The sequence below is a fragment of the Pelodiscus sinensis genome, chromosome 18 (genome assembly GCF_052426305.1).
Source record: "Pelodiscus sinensis isolate ZL-2025 chromosome 18, ASM5242630v1, whole genome shotgun sequence".
Classification (NCBI taxonomy): domain Eukaryota; kingdom Metazoa; phylum Chordata; order Testudines; family Trionychidae; genus Pelodiscus; species Pelodiscus sinensis.
The window spans coordinates 31,221,045-31,242,812 of NC_143069.1; the positions used below are offsets into that span (position 1 = coordinate 31,221,045).

The 21,768-nt window shown below is 64.5% G+C and overlaps 1 protein-coding gene across 2 annotated transcripts; it reads right to left on the reverse strand.

Moving 5' to 3' along the window:
- Positions 1–3,201: 3,201 nt before the first annotated feature.
- PRKCG (protein kinase C gamma) lies at positions 3,202–21,348 on the reverse strand. 2 transcript variants are annotated; one of them, XM_075915045.2, is made up of 18 exons: positions 20,422–21,348; positions 19,598–19,629; positions 16,663–16,745; positions 15,356–15,467; positions 14,914–15,045; positions 12,735–12,891; positions 12,146–12,280; positions 11,444–11,531; positions 11,017–11,046; positions 10,097–10,234; positions 9,717–9,890; positions 9,278–9,369; positions 8,066–8,128; positions 7,817–7,955; positions 6,025–6,105; positions 5,707–5,814; positions 5,378–5,518; positions 3,202–4,950 (listed from the first exon to the last, which is right to left on the reverse strand). In XM_075915045.2, exons 1-18 carry the CDS (start codon positions 20,586–20,588, stop codon positions 4,768–4,770), a joined length of 2,055 nt encoding a protein of 684 aa, XP_075771160.1. In that variant the 5' UTR covers positions 20,589–21,348; the 3' UTR covers positions 3,202–4,767. The 2 variants fall into 2 exon arrangements, with proteins under 2 accessions (XP_075771160.1, XP_089626442.1); XM_089770316.1 differs by lacking the exon at positions 20,422–21,348 and adding an exon at positions 20,137–20,211.
- Positions 21,349–21,768: the final 420 nt, after the last annotated feature.

The following is a 21,768-nucleotide window of genomic DNA, read 5'->3' on the forward strand; positions in this document are numbered from 1 at the left end:
CCCCTGCCCCCTACCTCATCCCTCCCCCAACTTTGCCCCCTCCTCTACCCCTTCCCCTTCCCCTGCCCCCTACCTCATCCCTCCCCCAACTTTGCCCCCCTCCTCCACCCCTGCCCCTTCCCCCTGCCCCCTACTTCATCCCTCCCCCAACTCTGCCCCCTTCTCCCAAACCCCCAGCCTCACCCACTCCCCCTTCCCCCCAGCCTGCAGCCCCCCCGCCGCCCGCTCTGTCCCCACAGCCTCTGCTCCCTCCCTCTGGTTCTTCGCTCACCCGCAGCCCCCGGCCCTTCGCTCCTTTTTCACACCCGCTCGGCCTCTCCCTCGCAGTCACACGGGCCGCTCTAATTCTCCAGCCACGCCGGTCCCCCCCCCCCCCCTTCTATGCCCGACACTTCCTCCGGCCTCGGGAGTTTGGCTCCTGGCTTCTTCCTCAGGCTTCACTTTACTTCTTCTTTAGTCACACCCCTCCCTCCCCATCACACCCCATCTTCCTCCCCATCACACCCCTCCCTCCCCATCACACCCCATCTTCCTCCCCATCACACCCCTCCTCCCCATGCTCCAGGACACCCTTCCTCCCTGCCCATCACACCCCATCTTCCTCCCCATCACACCCCTCCCTGTCCCCAGCATACCCCTGTCTGCTCCATCACACTCTTCTTCCCTGCCTCAACACACCTCTCTCAGCCCCCCAGCACACCCCTCCTCCCTCCACCCAGCACACCCCTACCTCCCCCATCATACCCTTCCCAGCCCCCAGCACAACCCTCCCAGCACATCCCCCCGCCCCCATACACTCCCATGAAATCCCCCTTTGTGGGCCGTAGGACCATTTTGAAGAGGGAGGGAGCAAGGGGGGGGGCAGAACTCCTGGGTCCTCCCCCCAGCTCTGGGAGGGGTGCGGCTGGTGGTGACGGCGGGAGCAGGGCGCCGGGACGCCTGGGTCGCCTCCCGCCATCTCTGTGCGCACGAAGATTTCTCCCTGCGATGCGCTTGGAAATCACCAGTCGCCCTCAGGGACTTTCCCCGCTCGCCCCTGCCTCGGCCTGCACCCCAGGAACCCCCAGTCGAGGCACCGCGGCCCTGAACCAGCGCCCCCTGCAGGGGAGAGGCCGCGTCCCATTCGCTGCCCCGCGAAGCCAGCCCGGCCGGGCCCTGGGGCCGGATGGGGACCAGCACCCCTGGAGCGGAAAGGCCCCGACACCCATTCCTCCCCCGGCACGAGCCCGTGGGGACTGTGGGAGACCAGACACAGAGTCCCCGGGATCGGGGCCCGTGACCGGCAGCCCACAGCTTGGCTTCCTAATGGGCAGGGGGCAGGACGGCGGGGGGACGTTTTGTTTCCTTGAGGAACCCTGTGCCCAGAGCCGCAGGGCGGGGAAACCTGAGCCCTGGCCCGTGACCCTGAAACTGAGAGTCAATAGGACAGAGACAGGAAGGGAGAAGAAGCTGCTAAATTCCATCCAACCTGCCCAGCCCTGCCCCCCCAGCCCTGCCGGTGCCCCTCACTCCCGTCCTGCCCCCCCCAGCCCTGCCGGTGCCCCCTCACTCCCGTCCTGCCCCCCCAGCCCTGCCCCCCCAGCCCTGCCGGTGCCCCTCACTCCCGTCCTGCCCCCCCAGCCCTGCCGGTGCCCCCTCACTCCCGTCCTGCCCCCCCCAGCCCTGCCGGTGCCTCCTCACTCCCGTCCTGCCCCCCCCCAGCCCTGCCGGTGCCCCCTCACTCCCGTCCTGCCCCCCCCCCAGCCCTGCCGGTGCCCCTCACTCCCGTCCTGCCCCCCCCCCAGCCCTGCCGGTGCCCCCTCACTCCCGTCCTGCCCCCCCCCAGCCCTGCCGGTGCCCCCTCACTCCCGTCCTGCCCCCCCCAGCCCTGCCGGTGCCCCCTCACTCCCGTCCTGCCCCCCCCCAGCCCTGCCAGTGCCCCCTCACTCCCGTCCTGCCCCCCCAGCCCTGCCGGTGCCCCCCTCTCCCGCCCCGCAGCCCTGCCCCCCCCCCCCCAGCGCTGCCGGTGCCCCTCACTCCCGACCCGCCGTCCCAGCCCGAGGACCAAGGTCGGAGTCGGATTTCCCCGGCTCAGCACTGCGGGCTCCGAAGTGCTGACCGCTCGGTTCTCTGCCGCTGTCTCCGTTTCCATCCCAGCCCCCCCCCCCCCCCCCCCGCCTGGCTCACTGGCCGGGAACATGGAGGGGGGGTGAGTTCTGTCTCCCCATCATTCCCGCAACCCGCACACAAGCCCCCCCCCGCTTCCTCTCAGAAAGTCCCCCCCCCAAATCTCCTCCCCCCCGCCTCTACCTGCCACGAGCCTCCCAGCCCATGGGGGGAGCCCAGGTCCCGCCCTTGGACTCTCTGTTGGGGGGGGCCCTATTTGGAAGGAGGGGGGGCTTTGCAACCAGGGTGCCTGCCAACGAGCCTGAGAACTAGCAAACTCGTGAAACGCAGGAGCCACCGCTTGAGGGACGGGAGAGGCCCTGGGTCCCAATCCCGGCCCCTCCCAGCCAGCCAGCCCCTGCCCTGGGGCCACATGGGAGCCAGCGCCCCCTAGAGGGGACAAGTCCCTGCCCCATTCTCTGCCCTCCCTCCCCCCCCCCCCGGAGCCAGCCAGCCCCTGCCTTGGCCGGGGGGGGGGGGGGGGGAGCCGGTGCCCCATCACCTTACCTGCCTGGGGGCCCCTTTAAGCCACCTCCCCTCCCCAATCATACTTCCAAATTTCATTTCTCAACCACAAATCTTTTAATCTCCTCCTGAGTCCCTGCCTCGCAGGCAGCTGGCAGCCTTGACAGGTGGGCAGGGGCGGGGGGGGGAAGGCCCCAAGAACCCAGATTTGCAGAGAGGGTTAGAGAACAACCCTTCCCCTCCACCCCCTGCCGCAGATGCAGGCCCACGGGGCTGGCGCATGGGGCTGTGGGGGCCCTGGGAAGGGCGATAGAACCAGAGAGATCGGGGGGGGGAAGGGGGGGGCTCAGAGCCGCACCTGGGGGGGTGGGGGTGGGCAGACACAGGCAGGGAGTGAAGGGGGCCCAGATCGATGGGGAGAGCAGGGACAGGAGCCGCAAACGAGACATGAGACTGGGCAGCCCCCAGGCCCTTTGGGCCAGGCCTGGTACCCAGGCGTCCTGGCTGCCCGCCGCCCTACCTTGCTCTAACCACTGCTCCCCGCTCCCCTCCCAGCAGGACAAGTCAGAAAGGAGCCGGAGCCACTGGGGGTTGGATAAATACCTTTTATACAGCTCAGCCGCAGCTGGGCTCGGAGCAGGGCGAGGGGGTCGCTTCTGGGCCAGGGGTGGAAGACTCAGACCAGACCCTGGCCGGAGGGAGGGAACAGGAACTGGCAGGGGGAGGGCGGGGACCAAGAGCAGACCCCCCCCATATGTGTCTCAGGACAGCATCTCCCCTCCCCCTGGCCTCCTATGATCCTGCAGCTCCAGGAGGAGAGGAGGGGACTGGGGAGTACAGCTGGCGGTTAACAGCCTGCTCCCCTACAGCTGTAACCACCAGACCACACTGTCCCCCCCGAGCCAGGGAGAGAACCCAGGATCCCTAGCTCCCAGGACCCCCCCGCTCTAACCACTAGCCCCCACTCCCCTCCCTGGCCTGGGGAGAGGACCCCAGAGTCCGGCTGGCCCTCACCAGTCAGATGAACCCAGGAGGAGGGGGGCCGTCGCCTCCAGCCCATAGATCATCCGAGACCCCAAGCCCTGCACCCCAGCCCCAGACCGGCGGGGGGCACAATGGGGAGAAGCCACAGTGGGCTGGCCGGAGGGGGTACAGCGGTAAATAGAGATGTGCTTCTATGTAGTCCATGCACCAGAGAAGGGGAGCCGCAGATTGGGAGGGGGGCACATTAAGCAGAGACTCAGGAGTAAGCAGCATTTGTCCTCTGACCTTCAAGATCCCCCCGGGGTTATGGACAGGGTCAAAGCTATTTAATGCAGCATGCCCAGTAGGGGGCACTCTCCCCTGGCAGGCAGGGCTGGCCCGGAAGCTCTAGGACAGCGCTAGGGGGCGCTGTACTGCAGGGAGCAGACGGGCTCCCTAGGGGGCGCTCTCCGCCAGTGGGAGGGGCTTCCTGAAAACCCGCCCACGTTTGTGATGCTCCCTTTCACTTCCTGTCCCAAATGTGTTTGCCATTAAATAGGGACGGGCGTGAGGTCCCCATACACCCAGCCCCCACCCCAGAGATGGACGCATTCCAGCGCCGGGCGTGGGGTCCCCATACACCCAGCCCTCACCCCAGAGACAGACACATTCCAGCACCGGGCGTGGGGTCCCCATACACCCAGCCCCCACCCCAGAGACGGACGCATTCCAGCGCCGGGCATGGGGTCCCCATACACCCAGCCCCCACTCCAGAGACGGACGCATTCCAGCGCCGGGCGTGGGGTCCCCATACACCCAGCCCCCACCCCAGAGACGGACGCATTCCAGCGCCGGGCATGGGGTCCCCATACACCCAGCCCCCACCCCAGAGACGGACGCATTCCAGCGCCGGGCATGGGGTCCCCATACACCCAGCCCTCACCCCAGAGACAGACGCATTCCAGCACCGGGCGTGGGGTCCCCATACTCCCAGCCCTCACCCCAGAGATGGACGCATTCCAGTGCCGGGCGTGGGGTCCCCATACACCCAGCCCTCACCCCAGAGGAGGCTGCATTTTCTGTGCACACAACGCAGGGGCTGGGGGTCGGGACATGTGTGGGGGGGGAGTCATCGGGACGGGGGAGAGAGGTTACAGGCAGGTCAGGCCATGGAGGAGCCAGGAGGCCGGCGGGTCAGACCATGGAGATGGGGGAGGTGGGGGGGCGCAGCGAGGAGTGCACAAAGTCGGTGTTGATGTAGGTGAAGCCCTGGAATTCGCTCTGGTCCAGCCCCGCCAGGACCAGCTGGTCCGGGGGGGTCAGCATGGGCACGGCCCGCGTGAAAAACTTGTCAAAGTTCTCGCCGCTCCTCCCACACTGGGACAGACGGACGGAGAGGCAGGCCAGGAGCCAGACACAGGCGGACAGACAGACGACGAAGGGTGGGGTGGGGTGGGGTGGAGAGAAAGAAGAGCTGGGTTATTTCCCCAGGCTTCAACCTCCCCATTGTTCCCCTCTCCCCTCCCAGCCCCTCATTCCCCCCCCAGCTGGTCCAGCCCTTGATGCCCCCACCACCGCCCCCTCCCTGCAGTCACTTTGAGCTACAGGAGCGCTGCTCCCATGGGGGTCCCCTAATCACAGCAGTAGCCACATTCTCTGTTGGGACCCCCAGTTCCACACAGGGCCCCGCCTGCTCCATGGGGGGGGCTTTCAGGGGGTGGCCAGATGGAGTAATGGGGTTCATTGGGGGTGAGGGGTGTCACTCACCAATCGGGGGGCAGGCGGGGTGGGGGGTGCCACTTACCGGGCGGGGGGTGAAGGGCGGGGGGATCTCCAGGCGCTCCAGTTGCTCCCAGTCCAGCCAGCGGAAGAAGGCGTGCTCCCGGATGTCCTGCTCCCCCGCCGGCCCCGAGCCCAGGCGTTTCAGGGGGTGCTTGGTGAGGAACTGGGGGGTGGGGGGTGGACATGGTGACATCAGCATCACGGAACCCCCAGGCCAGCTGCTCTGCCCCTCCCAGATCCGTTAGGAGGCACCCTGCCCCCCACCCACCTTGGCTTCACCCCAGCCTGTCCCACCCTGAGAAATGGGGGGATCAAAGGCCAGGGATCGGGCTCCTCCCCAGGGTTACTCACCCCTTTGCAGATGGAGACGGCCTCGCGGGACAGCGACTTCGGGTAGGACACCGTATGCTCCATGATGGCTTGGAATAGCTCGTCCTCGTCTTCCCCATCAAAAGGGGGCTGGGGGGGGGGAGCAAGGATCAGAGCCAGCCCCCCCCAGAGGTCTTCACCCCCACCCAGGACACAAAGGCTTGGCTGCTCTACCAATCCCCCCGCCCTAGGGCAGTGAGGCCAGACCATGCCCCCAGCCCTCCCATGCGGTGCCAGGATCCCCCCCTGCTCCCCCCCAGCCCCACAAAGGATCTATGCCCCCATCCCCTCTGTATTTACCTGCCCCGCTAGCATCTCATAGAGCAGCACCCCGAAGGACCACCAATCCACTGACTTCCCATAGGGCTGGTAGGCGATTATCTAGGGCAGGGAGAAAGGGGGAGCAAGTTGGGGGGGGATCACAAACCCCCAGCTCCTTGCGAGGGAGGCAGAATCACCTTGAGAGAGGGGAAAGCGCTGTGACCTCCGACACCCCCCCATGGAGGGACTTTAAAAAGGTGCACTTCCCCTTTAAGAGTATCCCTCCCACCCCACCCCGCAGAGCAAACTGGGATTTGGGATGAGGGAGGGGCGATCTGCAATGCAGGCAGTGCTAAAGCACAAGGGGGGGCAGGGCCAGCCTTGTTACAGCCCCTCCCATTGGTTTATCCCTCCCTTCCTGTCCTCCCCAGCTCCCAAAGCTAGTGGCTAAGGTGAGGGGGGAGGAGTCACTTCCAAAAGACCAGCCCTGCCCAAAAACAGACACCTACTGTGACGCCCTGTATCCCATATGACACCCTGTGCCCCACATTCACCACATTGTATATGGTGAGGTTACCGTTTGTACAAAGCATGTCTTGCAAAAAAAAAAAAAAAAAAATCTCATTTGAAAACTCATAATCTGCTGAACATCATTGTCCCTGTGCTCGCGGGACTACCATTGTTGTGTACAGTGCGATAAGATCTTATAGCCTGATTGCTACTATAACTCTGGCTGACACCTACAAGCCTGTTTCTCGGAGACACAGGCACATTTGGCTGGTTGGAACCATTATGTGGTTAATCAGATGTTAAACAGACGAAGGGGAAGGTATAAACGAACCAATGTGCAATTTATATGAAGAGCGACTGTTTGCTGAGCTCATCCACCAGGGAGCTGCCTAGCCCCACGAGCCAGCGAGGACTTTCCCCACACAGGGTACGAAAGGAGAACACACAAGTCACCAATTACCGCCCCTCATCACCGTAGCACCAACGAAGACCGAGCAAAGGGGAGTGGGTTGAAATGGACGGCTGTGCTGTTGGCACAGACTGGGTGTCTCTCCCCCGAAAGCCTTTTGAGCTTGATCATCTTTAGGAATTAGCCTGTTTCTTTTGTACCTGAAACGTATTTCGTCCCTTGCAATCGGACTCCCTCGTGTAACCGCCAGGAGCTCTTTCCCAGTGCGGTTTGGGAAACCTCTCCCCAGGTCAGCAAAGGCCGGGGCGTATTCCTAACAACGGCTGAGTGCGCTGGATGGTGCGCATGTCGGGGGGGGGCAGGCAGGGGCCGGGGAATTTGTGGGAGTCACCCTGTGTGTATTTCCTGTGTGGCTGGGTGAAGGCAGTGAGGTGTGACTCCACACCCCGAGGGCTGTGTGGGGGCAGAGCCCCGAGAGGCACCTGGAGCTGGAGAATAAAAGGGAAACAGCAGTCCCACCGTCGTCACACGCCCCCCCCCCCCCCCACGCCTCCCATGTAAGGCTCAGGGAGCCAGGACACTGGGAGGGGATCGGGGTCTAGTGGTTAGAGCAGTGGGGGCTGGGAGCCAGGATTCCTGGGTTCTCTCCCTGGTGCTGGGAGGGGATCGGGGTCTAGTGGTTAGAACAGGAGGCTGGGAGCCAGGATTCCTGGGTTCTCTCCCTGGTGCTGGGAGGGGATCGGGGTCTAATGGTTAGAGCAGGGGGGCTGGGAGCCAGGATTCCTGGGCTCTCTCCCTGGTGCTGGTAGGGGATCGGGGTCTAGTGGTTAGAGCAGGGGGCTGGGAGCCAGGATTCCTGGGCTCTGGCCGTGGCAGGGGAGTGCGGGCTAGTGCCAGAGCGAGGGTGGCTACCTCCGGGGCGATGTAGTCGGGGGTCCCGCAGAAGGTCCGGGTGGTGGCTCCGGGGAAGATGTTCTCTTTGCACATCCCAAAGTCGGTGATTTTAATGTGGCCCTCAGCGTCCAGCATCACATTATCCAGCTTGAGGTCCCTGCGGGGAGCGACAGGGCTGGGCTCTCGCCTCCAGGGGGCGCCGGCTCCCACCCGGCCCCGGGGTGGGGGGTAGAAACTGGAGCCAAGCAGGGGCAGCTTTCCACTCACCGGTAGATGATGCCCTTGTTGTGCAGGAAGAAGAGGCCGGTGGCAATCTCAGCTGCATAGAACCTGTGGGGGCCGGGGAGAGGGAAATGTGGGGTGGGCAGAGATAAGGAGCCGGGGGGGGGTGGGAGGGAAATGTGGGGTGGGCAGAGATAAGGAGCCGGGGGGGGCGGGAGGGGAAACAGAGATGGGGGGGGGGGTGGAAGGGAAATGTGGGGTGGGCAGAGATAAGGAGCCGGGGGGGGCGGGAGGGAAATGTGGGGGGGCAGAGATAAGGAGCCGGGGGGGGCGGGAGGGAAATGGAGGGGGGGGGGGGGATAGGGTGGGGGGGGGCAGGGAAAGGGGGGGGGGGGGGGGGGGGAGGGGGGGGGAGGGAAATGTGGGGGGGGGGGGCAGAGATAAGGAGCCGGGGGGGGGGCGGGAGGGAAACGTGGGGTGGGCAGAGATAAGGGGCGGGGGAAGGAACAGAACAATCAAAGGTGACTTGGAAAATCAGTTTGCCGTTTCCGTGTCCTCCCCGAAGCCTTTCCCCCTCCACAGCCACAGAGCCCTCCAGGCCCCCCCCCCCCAAGTTACGGCTGCCTTGGGGGAGACATGGGGGCTGGGTGTCCAGGGACCCCCCTATGACGTAGCGGGGGGGGGCTGTCTGCTGTCGCGCGATTCCCACTGACTCCCCCACGTGTGGATTGGCCCGACACCTAGTCCAGCCTGGGCAGAGAACAAGGCTCTTTGGGGGGAGGGAGACAAAGGGAGGGAGGGGAGACGAGCACCTGGCTGGGGGGCAGGGTCTGGGAGCGAGGGGGCTGCTGGCTGGGAAACACGAAGGAAGCAGCCGAAGCTGAGGGGCTGGGGGAGCGACGGGCCCCCTAACCCAAGGGGTCTGAGGCATCCTGGCCCTGACTCTTTGCCGTACCCTGGAGGAGCACTAACCCCCCCTCTGTCCTACGGATGGCGGAGCCTGTTCTGGCTGCTATGGGGGTGCAGGATCGGGGGGTCCCCGACACGCCGTCACCCCCCCTCACTGAGCCTTTGGGGTGGGGCGTGGGAACAGGGCACGTGGGGGAGCCCCTCCCCGGCACCAGGAGGCAGCCAGCTCTGGGGTGGGGCGCGGGAACAGGGCACGAGGGGGAGCCCCTCCCCGGCACCAGGAGGCAGCCAGCTCTGGGGTGGGGCGCGGGGGCTGGGCAGGAGGGGGCCCGGCGCGGAGCCACGTACATGGCGTGGGGCTCCTTGAACTTCCCGACCTGCTGGATGTGGTACATGAGGTCCCCGCCGTTGACGTATTCCATCACGAAATAGAGCCGGTCCTGGGCGGGGCAGGCGAGACGCAGCCATGGGGGGCAGGACAGACACAGCCCCATCCGCCCCCACACTGACCCCACGGGCCCATCCCCCCCACTCACCCCCCACAATCAGCCCCGTGGGCCCATCCCCCCACACACTCACCCCCCACAATCAGCCCCGTGGGCCCATCCCCCCCACACTCACCCCCCAGGATCAGCCCTGCAGGCCCACCCCCCCCATATCCCACCCAACACTGGGCCCCCCCCCACACACCTAGGATCAGCCTCATGAGTTCCACCTCTCCCCCGCACATGCCCCCCTCCCCCCAGGATCAGCCCCCCCCCGGCCCATCCCCCGCCCCGGCGGGTACCGTGGTCTGGAAGGTGGAGTGCAGCTGGGTGAGGAAGTGGGGCCGGTCGCCCAGCGCCAGGACCCGCTTCTCCACCATGGTGCACTCCACGTCGTCGTCCTGGATGATCACGTCCTTCTTCAGGATCTTGATGGCGTAGAGCTCGTCCGTGCCCCGCCGCTCGGCCAGCATCACCTGCGGGGCCACAGCCCTGAGCCCAGCGGGGACCGGCCCCGGGGTCCCTGCCCCCCGCCACGGTGCCCCCCAGCTGGGGCTGTGCCCAGGGCCCAAGGTGACGACTGAGGGGGTGGGCAGGGAAAATGCCTTCGCCAGGGTGACCCCCCCGATGCCATCGGCCCCCGCTCCGACCACTGCCCCCCACTCCCCTCCCGGAGCCTCACCTTCCCGAAGCTGCCTTTGCCCAGCACCATGAGGAAGTTGAAGTCGGAGATGTGGAAGCGGCTGGTGCCGAAGAAGCTGACGTGCTTGGAGTCCGTGGGGCTGGGGGTGGGCGAGGGGCCCGGGCCGTGGCGCACTTTCTGCAGGGGGCAGAGAGGGGCACGGTGACCGGCTCGCCCAACACTGGAGGGGAAGCAGGTCAGGAGGGGGGAGGAAGGGACTAGGGTGAGGGGAAAATGGGGCAGTCATATGGGTCAGGGTGGGGGGCAGCAGGACAGGAACAAGGGCAGGGGGCAGTTCTGGGTGGCAGGACAGTGAGCGAATGGGGCAGGCACACAACAGGGGGGCAGGTTGGGGTGCCTGGGGGCACTGTGGGGGGATCACAGTCCAGGGACCCTCCTCCCAAGGCAGCCCCCACTTTGCACCCCAAGGAACCTCCCCCTCCAACCCCAGCTCCCCCCACCCCAGAGCGGGGCAGCCGCCTAGGGGTCCCCCCCACAGCCAGACAGCAGGGATCCCCCAATCTCCATCCACCTGCGTCACCCGGCTCTGGTCACTGGCCCCTCCCCCCACAGGCCCTGCCCCCCGAAATTTCGGTAACTGTTCTGGAGTTGATAAAAAGAGTGAGCTGGGAGAGGACCCAGGAGTCCTGCCCCCCCCCCCCCCTGCTCTAACCCCTGGGCCCCACTGTCCTCCCAGAGCCAGAAAGAAGAATCCAGGAGTCCTGCCTGCCCCCCCCCCCCCGCTCTAACCACTAGACCCCAACTCTTCTCCCAGAGCGAGCGAGAGAACCCAGGAGTCCTGCCCCCCCACAACTCACTGCCCCCCCCCATTGGTGTTGCCTCGATGCTCTTCACTGCCCTCTGCTGGGGGGAGGGGGAACCCAGGCCCTGCCCCAGTGCACAGGGGCCGTGGGTGTTACCTGGTACAGCTCCAGGGGGTAGTTACAGGCCTGCAAGAGAGAAGGTGGGGGTCAGTGACCCAACGCTGCGGCCCCCAGCCCAGCGGACCCCACAGCTACTGGGGACGAGGGGGCTGGGGGGCCCGACTGGGAATCTGTCCTGGGGCACCGTGGCCAGGACACTGGGGTTCACGCCCAACTCCGCAGAGTCCCTGGGGCAGAGTGTCCTGGCCAAGCCCCCGTGTGACCCCCCTCCCCCGGAGCACAGCACCCCCTGGCCTGCCCCCTGTAGCACAGTGCCCCCTAGAGCCACACTGGGAGCCAGCGCGTCTCCTACGGCACATGGCAATTTCTCCCTCTGCCTGCCAGTAACTCCACGGGCCCGGCCTTGCTTTGCCAGCAAGGGGGCACGAACAGGAGAGCTTCTGGGGAGCGGGGGCGGGGTTACCTCAAATTTCTGCAGGAGCCCACAATTTTCAGCATCAGCCACGGGGACATTGTAATACTCCCCCTCCTCCTGGTTGAGTAACTTGTACCTGAGACAGGGACAGAGACAGGCACGACACCGGGGGGGGGGGGGGGGGGCAAGGAGAAAGAAAGAAAGAAAGAAAGAAAGAAAGAAAGCAAAGGCAATAGTGCAAAGTGTAAAAAAGACAAAGGAAGGTGCAAAGAAAAAAGTGAAAGTGCAAAGAAAGGCGTGCAAAGAGAAAGTGAAAGTGTGCAATGCAAAGAAAAGAGTGAGAGTTCAAAGAAAGGAGTGCAAAGAGAAAGTGAAAGTGTGTAAAGAAAAGTAAGAAAAAGTGAATATGTGCAAAGAAATTAAAAGTGCAAAGAAAAAAGTGAGTGTGCAAAGAAAAGTGCAAGACGTGCAAAGAAAGAAACCAGGCGTGCAAGTAGGCAAGGCAATAGGATGACCGTGCAGAGAGGACGAAAGGCACGAGTGCAGAGGGGAAGCACGTGGAAAGGCGAGAGTGCAAGAACCGCATGTGGGGGGAGCACGGGGACGTGGCAGCGCCGTGGCAGCCGGGCACAGCCGACAGGCGCAGACAAATACCCAAACAGACAGAACGGTGGAGAGAGAGAGCGAGAGTGAGCCGTGGGCCTGGCTTCCCCCCCAGACGCCCCTTGCACGGACGCAGCCCCCCCTTACCATCCGTCCACGTGCGCCTTGAGCAGCTCCGACACGCCGAAGGACATGGCGCCCATGAAGTCGTTGCGCGAGGTGCGGTCCCAATCCCAGACCTCGACGGACAGCCGCCGTTCCATGTCTCCCGGCCTCAGCGTGCTGGGAAGGGAGAGGGAGAGGGGGGGTTAAACCACCAACCCGGCCGCCTGCCCGTAGGGCACAGGGGAGAACGTTTGCCCTCTGGACAAGAAGTGAGGATAAAAGCCCTACTACTGCTGCTGCAGCCGTGGCGGGGATCAAGAGTGGACTGGACTGCACTGGAGGGTGCTCCAGGATCCTGGTTTATTTGGGGGACAGAAGGGACTGTGGCTGCTGGCGACTGTCCCCCCAGCCCTGGGAGAGGAGGGGTGGGTGGATACCATTTGCATCGACCACACGATTAGTCGATAAAGGGAGGGGGGTCCCCGGGAGCACAGGCTGCCCGGCTCCTCCTACGGTGGGTCCGGCAGAGGCGCAGCCGTGGCTCACCAGCTACTCTCCCCCCTCTCTAGTGGCAGCCCCGTGTTCCAGGCCCCCGCAGACCCAAGCCTCCCCGCCCGCCCGGCCCACTCACAACAGGAAGGTCTCGTTCCAGATGGGGTTGAGGGTGGATTTCACCGTCCGGGTTTTCTGCTTGCTCATGTTCTTGGGGTCCGGGATGAGTTTCAGCTTCACGTAGGGGTCCGACAGCCCGTTGGGGTCCATGGGGATGAGGTTCCGGGCCTCGCCCACTACGGGGAGGGACCGGAGATCAGCATCCCGCCCCGAACCGTGGACACGGGCAGCACTGCGGGGGATAACCTCCCTGCCCACCACACGCAGAACCCGGGCTGAGCCCCTGCTAGGAGCGGGGCTGGGAGCCGGGACTCCGGGGTTCTACCTACAGCCCGCGGAGGGGAGTGGGGTCTAGTGGTCAGTGCAGGAGAAGGCTACGAGTCCGGACTCCTGGGTTCCATCCACAGCTCTGGAAGGGGAGGGGGGGTCTAGGGGTTACATCGAGGGAGTCTGGGAGCCAGGACTCCTGGGTTCTTTCTCCCCCCCCCCGCCCTCCGCCTCTCCCCCACACCATGGCCCAGGGGGAGCATGACTGTGGCTGTGGAGGAGGGCTGCGCACAGGGCCCCGCCGAGGAATCCCCGTTATGCAAGCGCGGCTGGATGGGTTTCTTTCCACCTCCTACATGCTCCCGCTGGGAGAGCGAGAATGCGCAGGAGGGTGAGAAGCAGAGGAGCAGGCAGGGCTGGGAATAGAACCCAGGAGTCCTGGCTCCCCCCCAACTCCCCCCCCCGGCTCTAACCACTAGATCCTACTCCCCTTCTAGAGCCAAGACAGAGCCCAGGAGTCCTGGCTCCCAGCCAACCCCAGCTCTAACCACTAGACCCTACTCCCGTCCCAGAGTCAAGCTGAGACCACCCTGTCTCCAGCAGCATAGCGCCCCCTAGTGCCACCCTGTCTCCAGCAGCATAGTGCCCCCTAGTGCCACCCTGTCTCCAGCAGCTCAATGCCCCCTAGTGCCACCCTGGGGCCAGCAGCATAGCGCCCCCTAGTGCCACCCTGTCTCCAGCAGCTCAGCGCTCCCTAGTGCCACCCTGGGGCCAGCAGTGACACCCCAGAGAGCACCCCCCTATTGAGCGAAATCAAAATTACCACTAGGTGGCAGCCTTAGCCACTGGAACAGGCCTAGGCGGCCCTGGGCGAGGGCGGGGGGCGGGATGGATTGAGGGGGTAAATAGTAAAGAGAGAGAGAGAGAGAGAGAAATAGGGGGATGGTTGGTTGGAGAGAGAGAGAGATGGGGGCAGGGTGGGTCAACAAGACAGATGTGGGGGTGGAAGGTTGTGGAGACAGACAGATGTGAGGGGAGGACAGATAGACAAGACAGACAGATATGGGGGGGTCGGAGAGACAGATGCGGGGGGAGGGTGGGGAGACAGACACAGATGTGAGAGGCTGGCGAGAAACCGCTAGAAGGGGAGGTCAGAGCGACAGACAGATGTGAGGGGAGGTCAGACAGACAGACAAACGGTTGCGGGGGTCACAGAGAGACAGATGTGGAGGTGCAGGTTGTAGAGACAGATGCGGGGGGGGCAGTCAGAGAGAGACAGACAGACAGAGATGCAGCGGGGCTGGAGAGACAGACAGACAAATATGGGGAAGGGGGGAGAGTCAGATGTGGGTGGGGGGTGGAGGGACAGACAGATGTAAGGAGAGGTCAGACAGACAGACAGGCAGATGCGGGGGGAGGACAGGACAGACACACAGACATGGGGGACCAGCCCTGCCACCATGAACCCCCCCCCGACAGCCTCTGAACCCCATGCCGGTGGCCTTGAACTTTGCTGTGTCGGAGGGGGGCTGGGATGCCAGTCTGGGGCGACCGGAGCCGGGGCTCCTGAGACGCACCCCCCCCGGCCCCCCAGCCTTTCCCCAAGCTGATCCCATTGGAGCCAGGGGGTCTCCTCGCCTGCCTCGGGGCCCCAACCCCAGCGCCCGTTTTGCCCCCAACGCACGGCTGCCCCTCGCCCTCCCCCACCACGAGGGCCTGGGGGGGTGACCAGGGGGGAAGCCCCAGCCGGGGCCTGGCGGAGCAGCTCTGCTCGGGCCGGAGACACCCCCCTCCGGCGGCACCGGCCGGTCGAGAGGGAATTCTGCTCCCGACCCCTCTGCCGGGGCGGGAGGCTCCTGGGGGAGGAGGCCGGGGGAGGGGCCCGTCGCAGCCGCAAATCGGGAACCCCCCCCCCCCCCCCGGCCCCGTACCGAAGACGCGGATCTCGTCCCCGGCGAGGGTCTCGATGCGGAGCTGCAGCCGCCCGCGCCGCTCCGTGTGGTCCACCCCGCACAGGCTGGGCACGCTCTGCACGCAGCGCTTGTGCACGTTCATCTCGCAGCCTGCAGGGGGCGCCAGAGAGCCAGGGGGAGACTGGGATCTCGCACACCCCCCCCTTCACGGAATCCCCCCCCCCCGCCCCCAGGCCTCGCTTCCACCCACCCACCCCCAGCCCCCTGCCTCTGGCAGCCCATCCCACCAGACATCTCACGCCCCGCCCCCGGGATCTCCCTCCCAAATCTTGCCCCCAGCTTGCCACAGGCCTTGCTCCTCCCCTCCCCCCACTTCCAGACCTCACGCGCCCTGCCTGCCACCCTCCAAGGCCTCGCTGCCCCCCTCTGCCCCCCTCCCCCCGCAGCCCCCGCCACTCACAGGAACATTTCATGCCCTGGTGCACCAGCCCATAGAGCAGGGAGCCACAGTGGTCACAGAAGGTCGGGCTGCTGTAGCTGTGAATCTTGAACTTGTGCTTGTTCCGAGGGTCCTGGGGGGGAGATAGTGGACAGATCAGGCCCCCCCAGGCGCAGGTGGGGGCGCGCACTCAGGGTGTGTGCGAGCACCGAGGGCAAGTTTGCAAGGGGGCGGGCAAGGCTGGCTGCACACACAAGCGGGGGCAGCGGGAGGGAGGATGTTCTCTCCCCAGGACGTGTGCGAGGGATCTGGCACGGGCCTGCGTGTGCCACAGTGTGCCTCAGAGTGCAGCTGCGAGCTTGCACGGGGCGTGCGTGAGTGCAGGGGCACGGGGGAGCTTGCCCTAAAGGCACACGCTTGTATGCAGGTGCAAGGCGTGCCAGTGTGAGTTTGCACACACGTGCAAGTGTGCAAAGGTGAGCTTGACTGGGGAGGGAGTGTGCGTGTGCACAGGATGGAGCGTGCACTGACATGTACACAAGTCTCCAGGTGCGCACACAAGAGCTTGAACCCAGGATGCATAAGTGTGCGTGCACATGAACCTGTGGGGGTGCATTTGTGGGATTGTGCAAGGGGTGTGTGCTTACACAAGGAATTACAGGAGTGTGTGTGCAAATGTGAGCTTGTATGGGGAGTGGACACGCACATGTGAAGGGAAGTGTGGCTAAGTGTGTGTATATGAGCATGCACGAGGGAATGCACTAGTGTGCCCACAGGTGCAAACATGAGTTTCCCCAGAGGGGAATGCAAGGGGGCAGGTACTTGCAAGGACTGTGAACATAAGCTGGTGGGGACTGCACAAGATTGGGGAGGGATGCACCCAGAGGCGGGCTGGCACAGGCTGAGCGTGCAAGGGGAAAGGAGAGCTTGGAGGGGGCCAGGCACCGGTGCGTGCAAGGGATGGGAACACCATTGCGCACAAGGCTGGGTGTTTCACGGCGTGCAAAGAGTCGTCTGAATGGGGGCGGGCGTGGAAGGAAAGTGACTGTTAACGACATTCATGCCTCCTTCCGCCTTTCCAGGCCAAGGACAGCAGATTCTGGGCCGCGGCCGTGTTTTTTCCCATCCGCACCCCCCACCAGGCAGTAAAAATAGCAGGTGAAATTGGGACACTCACCTGGGAGCGGGGGCGGGCAGGCCTGCCTCCTCCCCCACCAAAATATTTCCTCCAAACCCGGGAGTCTTGGTTCCCTGCCCCCCCCCTCTAACCACTAGACCCCACTGCCCTCCCAGAGCCCCGGAAAGAACCCAGGCGTCCTGTCACTCACATCTGTCTGGGGTCCTTTCCCGGCTCCAGGGCATTCGAAGGTGACAAACTCATGGCACCGCTTGTGCACCACGAAGCTGCAGACTTGGCAGGGGGGAGGAGGGGGGCAGGCAGGGGGGGGAGGAAACAGAGCAATTAGCAGAGCAAGCTCAGGACGGTGACACCCCCAGTCCCCGCTCAGAGCCCAGCCCACGCCCAGGGGCGGTGCAAGGAAACCCGGGACCCCTGGGTCTGCCACAGAGCCTGAGACTCAGGGGTCTAGCAGCTGCTCCGCTGGGGGGCACAACCCTGGGACCCCAACGCCAGAGGGGCTGACCAGCCGGGGCAGTGGGGGATGGGGCGGGGGAGGCTCAGGGGCGAGTCGGGGGGAGTGGGGGGGTTCAGGGAGGAGTCGGGGAAGGCTCGGGGGATGTCAAGGGGACAGGTTGGGGGGTGGCTGAGGACATCTGGGGGTTGTCTCTCTCCCCTCCCCCTCTCGCAGCATCTTAAGGCTCCAAGGAGCCAGACAGGAGATTTAGGAGACGGGTCTCCATGGAAACAGGCAGGAGCAGAACCAGAAGCGCCAGGAGCTGGGGGTGGCAGATTGGACTCGGGGGGGGGGGGGGGGCAAGGTGGCAGCTTGACTCCTCCATGCGTCCTCGGGGCAGGCCACCCAGTCCATGCCACAAAAGCTGCCTCCCTGCTCCCACCACTAGCCCCCACTCCCCTCCCAGAGCCAGGGCGAGAACCCAGGAGTCCTGGTCCCCAGTCTCAGTCGATCTCTTTGCCCTGGGTGGGACGCATGAGCTCCCAGGATCTGGGCTGGGACAAAGGGAATACATTACCATGGGTGAGGGGGTGCATTGAATAACCCCCCATGGGAGCTGCCTGATGGTTCTCATGGCAACAGCTCCCCCACACCGCCTCCCCCTGGACAGCTGCACGGAGAAGTGAAGGGAGGAGGTGCTGTCTGGGAACCTGCTGCATCCCACCGCTGCCACCAGCTGTCCCAGGTCTGCTCCCCTTCTCCAACGGGTCCCCCGGCAGCCTGGGCTCTCTCTGCCCAGGGTCTATCCAGAGCCTGCCACATACACTGCCCAGGGCAAATATGTGCCCACCAGTGTTCCCAGTCCCACCCACCCCTGCCATGTACCCTCCCCTCCACACAACCCAGCTTGACAGTGCCCCCTGCATACCCTACAAATGCCCGATACTCCAAGGCCATCCATGTGTACCCTGGCCGTGCTTGAGCAAATGCACCCCTGCCTTGTGCTCTCCCGACCACCGCACTGTGACACTAACACAAAGGGCATTCACACCCCACCTCACACTCAGGCCGATGCACACATACGTGCACATGCCCACACTACACACTTGTGCAAATGCAGGCCCCACTCGCTTGTGCAAATGCACGCATTTGTGTGTATGCAGTTTGCACACACTCACTTGCATCCCCTTATGCGTGTGTGCAAACACATATACTTGTGCAACCCTCACACGTGTCCAAATGCATGCACTCATCAGCACACCCTGCACCCTTGTGCGAATACATATACACGTGGGGATGCACACTCGTGCAAATGCACACCCACTCCTGCCCATCGCTGCTAATCCCACGGCTGTGCCCATCAGCTTCACCGCACTGCACCAGCACGCGCGTGTGCAAAAAGTGACATAGCAAGCCTGATGCACCAGCAGGCGTCACATGCCCCTACCCCCACTGGTGTGTAAACAAACCCTTCTCCTAGCCTCCGGCCACACACTTGTGCAAGGGTGTCCGAGTCACTCCCTCACACATGCCATCTGGGCATGGGCACGCCTATCCCCCTGCCCTGACATGCGTGTGCAGCCCTGGTAGCTGCCCTTGCACACCCAGCTGCCACAGCCTCCCCCTCCGTCACCGTGCACCCCCCCAATCCCTGACACCCTCTCCACCTACACCCATGTACATGCTCCCCCTAAGAACCACCCCCAGCTCCTTCCCTCACCCTGCCTGCTTGGGGGGAGGCAAAGCCCCCTCATAATTCTGACCCCTTCTAGAACTGTCAGGGATTCCTCCCCCCCATTTCATCCCTCCTCCCCCCACCCTGCCCACAGCTGCTAGTCGCTTGGCAACGGCTCCCCCAGTTCATCACTGACCAATCAGCCGCAGAGCCACACCCCCATTCAGAGCAATTTGGGGTTTCCCTGTTACCCCCCTCCCACACACACACACACACATCCCGCTATGGAGGGTGTGTGTGAAAAAAAATCTCCCTGCCCCACATAGAACCCCCAGACTCCTACCCAATTAGCCCCACCAGCATCCTACACCCCCACCCAATGCCCCATGCCCTCCACATCTCTCCCCGAAACACAACCCCCTCAGATCCGACAAACACACACGCCCCAGTTAGGACTAGAAGCGAGGAGACCAGGCTCCTTGACAGCCGTGCTCTAACCACTAGCCCCCGGTGCCCTTCCCAGAGCCAGGGCTAGAACCCGGGAGCCCTGGCTCCCCGCTGTCAAGGAAGAATCAAGAATAAAGCACTAAGCATGTGAAAGGTCGCCCAATGTTCGCTCTTCGGGGGCTTTTTTTTTTTTAAAGCAGAAACATGGAATTTTCCAACCAGTCCCTAAAATCGCGGGAGAATTCTAGCCCAGCATCAAATGGAGCCATGGAACGGGTTGCAAGGTTCCACCCTGACAGGCGGCTGCATCTGGGGTGGGGCAGGGGAGCTGGGTACACTAGGACCCCTCATCCGGCGCCTGGACATGGCCCCTCTAGGGTGTGGTGCGGGGGCCAGCTATAAAGGGACCTGGGTGGGCGTGAGGCCCGGCTATTCCAGCACCAGAGGGCAGAAGAGAAGACGCCCAGGCTGAAAGTGGAGGTGACAGTCTCTCCCCAAGCAGGGGTCTCAGTGGAGGGTGGGGGTCTTGGTGGGGGGTCACTGACACTGCAGGGGGGGGTCTCTTACCTAGACACTGCAGGCCCTGCTTCCCGATCCCCCTGCAAGCAAGAAACACTGTTACTTAAGGGAGGTCCAAGGTGTCATGGGTTGCCCACACTTTGCCCATCCCAGTCCCCAGCATCTGCCAAGCCACAAAGCAGGGGACTGGGAGCCAGGACATCTGGGTTCTCTCCCTAGCTCGGGGGGGGGGGGGGGTCTAGTGGTTAGAGCAGGGGGGCTGGAAGGAATGTTAGTCACTTGGGGTTGGAGTTGGGGGCTCTAGCAGGCTGGGGGGGGGGGCTCAAGCCGCTCTCACCAGAGGAAGTGGCTGCAGAGCGTGGGCAGGGGGCTTAGGGGGCGCTAGGGGGGCTCTCACCAGATGAAGTTGGTGCAGTGGCTGCAGAACGTGGGGGGCGCTAGAGGGGCTCTAAGGAGGCACTGGGGGGGCGTGGGGGGGCGTCTCAGCAGCTGAAGGTGCAGTGGCTGCAGAACGTGGGAGGGGGGCTGAGGGGGGCTCTGGGCGCGCTAGGGGGGCGCGGGGGGGGGGGCGCTAGGGGGGCTCTCACCAGATGAAGTCGGTGCAGTGGCTGCAGAACGTGGGAGGGGGGCTCTAAGGGGGCTCTGGGCGCGCTAGGGCGGCGCGGGGGGGGGGGCGCTAGGGGGGCTCTCACCAGATGAAGTCGGTGCAGTGGCTGCAGAACGTGGGAGGGGGGCTCTAAGGGGGCAATGGAGGGCGTGGGGGGGGTCTCAGCAGCTGAAGGTGCAGTGGCTGCAGAACGTGGGAGGGGGGCTCTAAGGGGGCTCTGGGCGCGCTAGGGCGGCGCGGGGGGGGGCGTTAGGGGGGCTCTCACCAGATGAAGTCCGTGCAGTGGCTGCAGAACGTGGGCTGCTTGAAGAAGCGCGCCGTGAATTTGTGGCTTTTGACCTCGTGGATCACCTTCTGGCGCAGCGCCCCCTTGCGGCAGAACAGCGGCTTGGCCAGGCTCTCCAACTCGGTGGGCGAGGTGACCAGCGCCATGGCCCACCTGGGCGCCCCGGGGCGGCGGGGGGGGGGGGGGGGGGGAAAAAAAGAGAGGGAGGGAGGGAGGGAGGAAGGGAGACCGGGGGATGGAGAGAAGGGAGGATGGAGGAGAAGGCAGGGGCCGGAGGGAGGAAGGGAAGGGAGGATGGACGATACAGGGGATGGAGGGATGAGGAGTGCAGGAGGCAGCGGATGGAGAGAAGAGAAGGGAGGATGGAGGAGGCAGGGGAGGGAGGATGCAGCGAGGGAGGGATGGAGAAGGAGGCTGGAGGATACAGGGATGAGTGGAGGAGGCAGGCGATGGAGAGAGGAGAAGGAGGCTGGAGGATACAGGGGATGGAGGGATGAGGAGTGGAGGAGGCAGCGGATGGAGAGAAGAGAAGGGAGGATGGAGAGAGGAAGAGGATGGAGGAGGCAGGGGAGCGAGGGAGGGATGGAGAAGGAGGCTGGAGGATACAGGGGATGGAGGGATGAGGAGTGGAGGAGGCAGCGGATGGAGAGGAGGAGGGAGAGGAGAATTGAGGGAAGAGAAGGGAGGATGGAGGATACAGGGACGGAGGATACAGCCAAGGAGGGATGCGGAGAAGGCAGCTGATGAGAGACAGAGTCCCGGGTCCGAGGGGTGAAGGCGGCGGAGGAGCGGACGGTTCCCGCAGCCGCGGCCGGGCCGCCGGGGACTGAGGTGTGGACGAGCGCGCCTGGAGGGGAGCGGGCGGCCGGTCGGGCCGTGCGCTGGCTGTGGGGGGAGAGCAGCTGGGGGGCGGGTCTCTGACGGCTCTGGAGGGAGGAGTCGGCCTTAAAGGAGAACGGGACGCGGGGGGGGGAGTTCCCTGAAGGGGGGGCTGAAGAATCCCCCCAAATGTAGCTCCCACCGTCCAGACACTCTAACCCCCAAGATCCGGATCCCTCAAATCCCACCAAATCCAGATCCCTCTAAATTCGGATCTCCCCAAATCTGGATTCCCCAGATCCCTGGTCTAGGAGGCTTGGAAGTTAGAGGTGATGGAGAGGGGCTGGGGGCCAGGACTCCTGGGTTCTCTCCCTATTCTGAGAGGGGAGTGTGGGCTACTGGGCAGAGCATGGGGCTGGGGGGGCAGGACTCCTGTGTTCTCTCCCTTGCTCTGGGAGGGGAGTGTGAGCTAGTGGGTAGAGCATGGGACTGGGGGGGCAGGACTCC

Bases quoted from the DNA above. Each gene is read 5' to 3' on its own strand.
- PRKCG (XM_075915045.2), bottom strand. From the start codon at position 20,588: ATGGCGCTGGTCACCTCGCCCACCGAGTTGGAGAGCCTGGCCAAGCCG. The intron at 19,630-20,421 runs GTGAGAGCCCCC...TCTTGCTTGCAG, and splicing joins CACTGCACGGACTTCATCTG to GGGGATCGGGAAGCAGGGCC. The intron at 8,129-9,277 runs GTACGTGGCTCC...CGGCCCCCACAG, and splicing joins TTCAAGGAGCCCCACGCCAT to GTTCTATGCAGCTGAGATTG.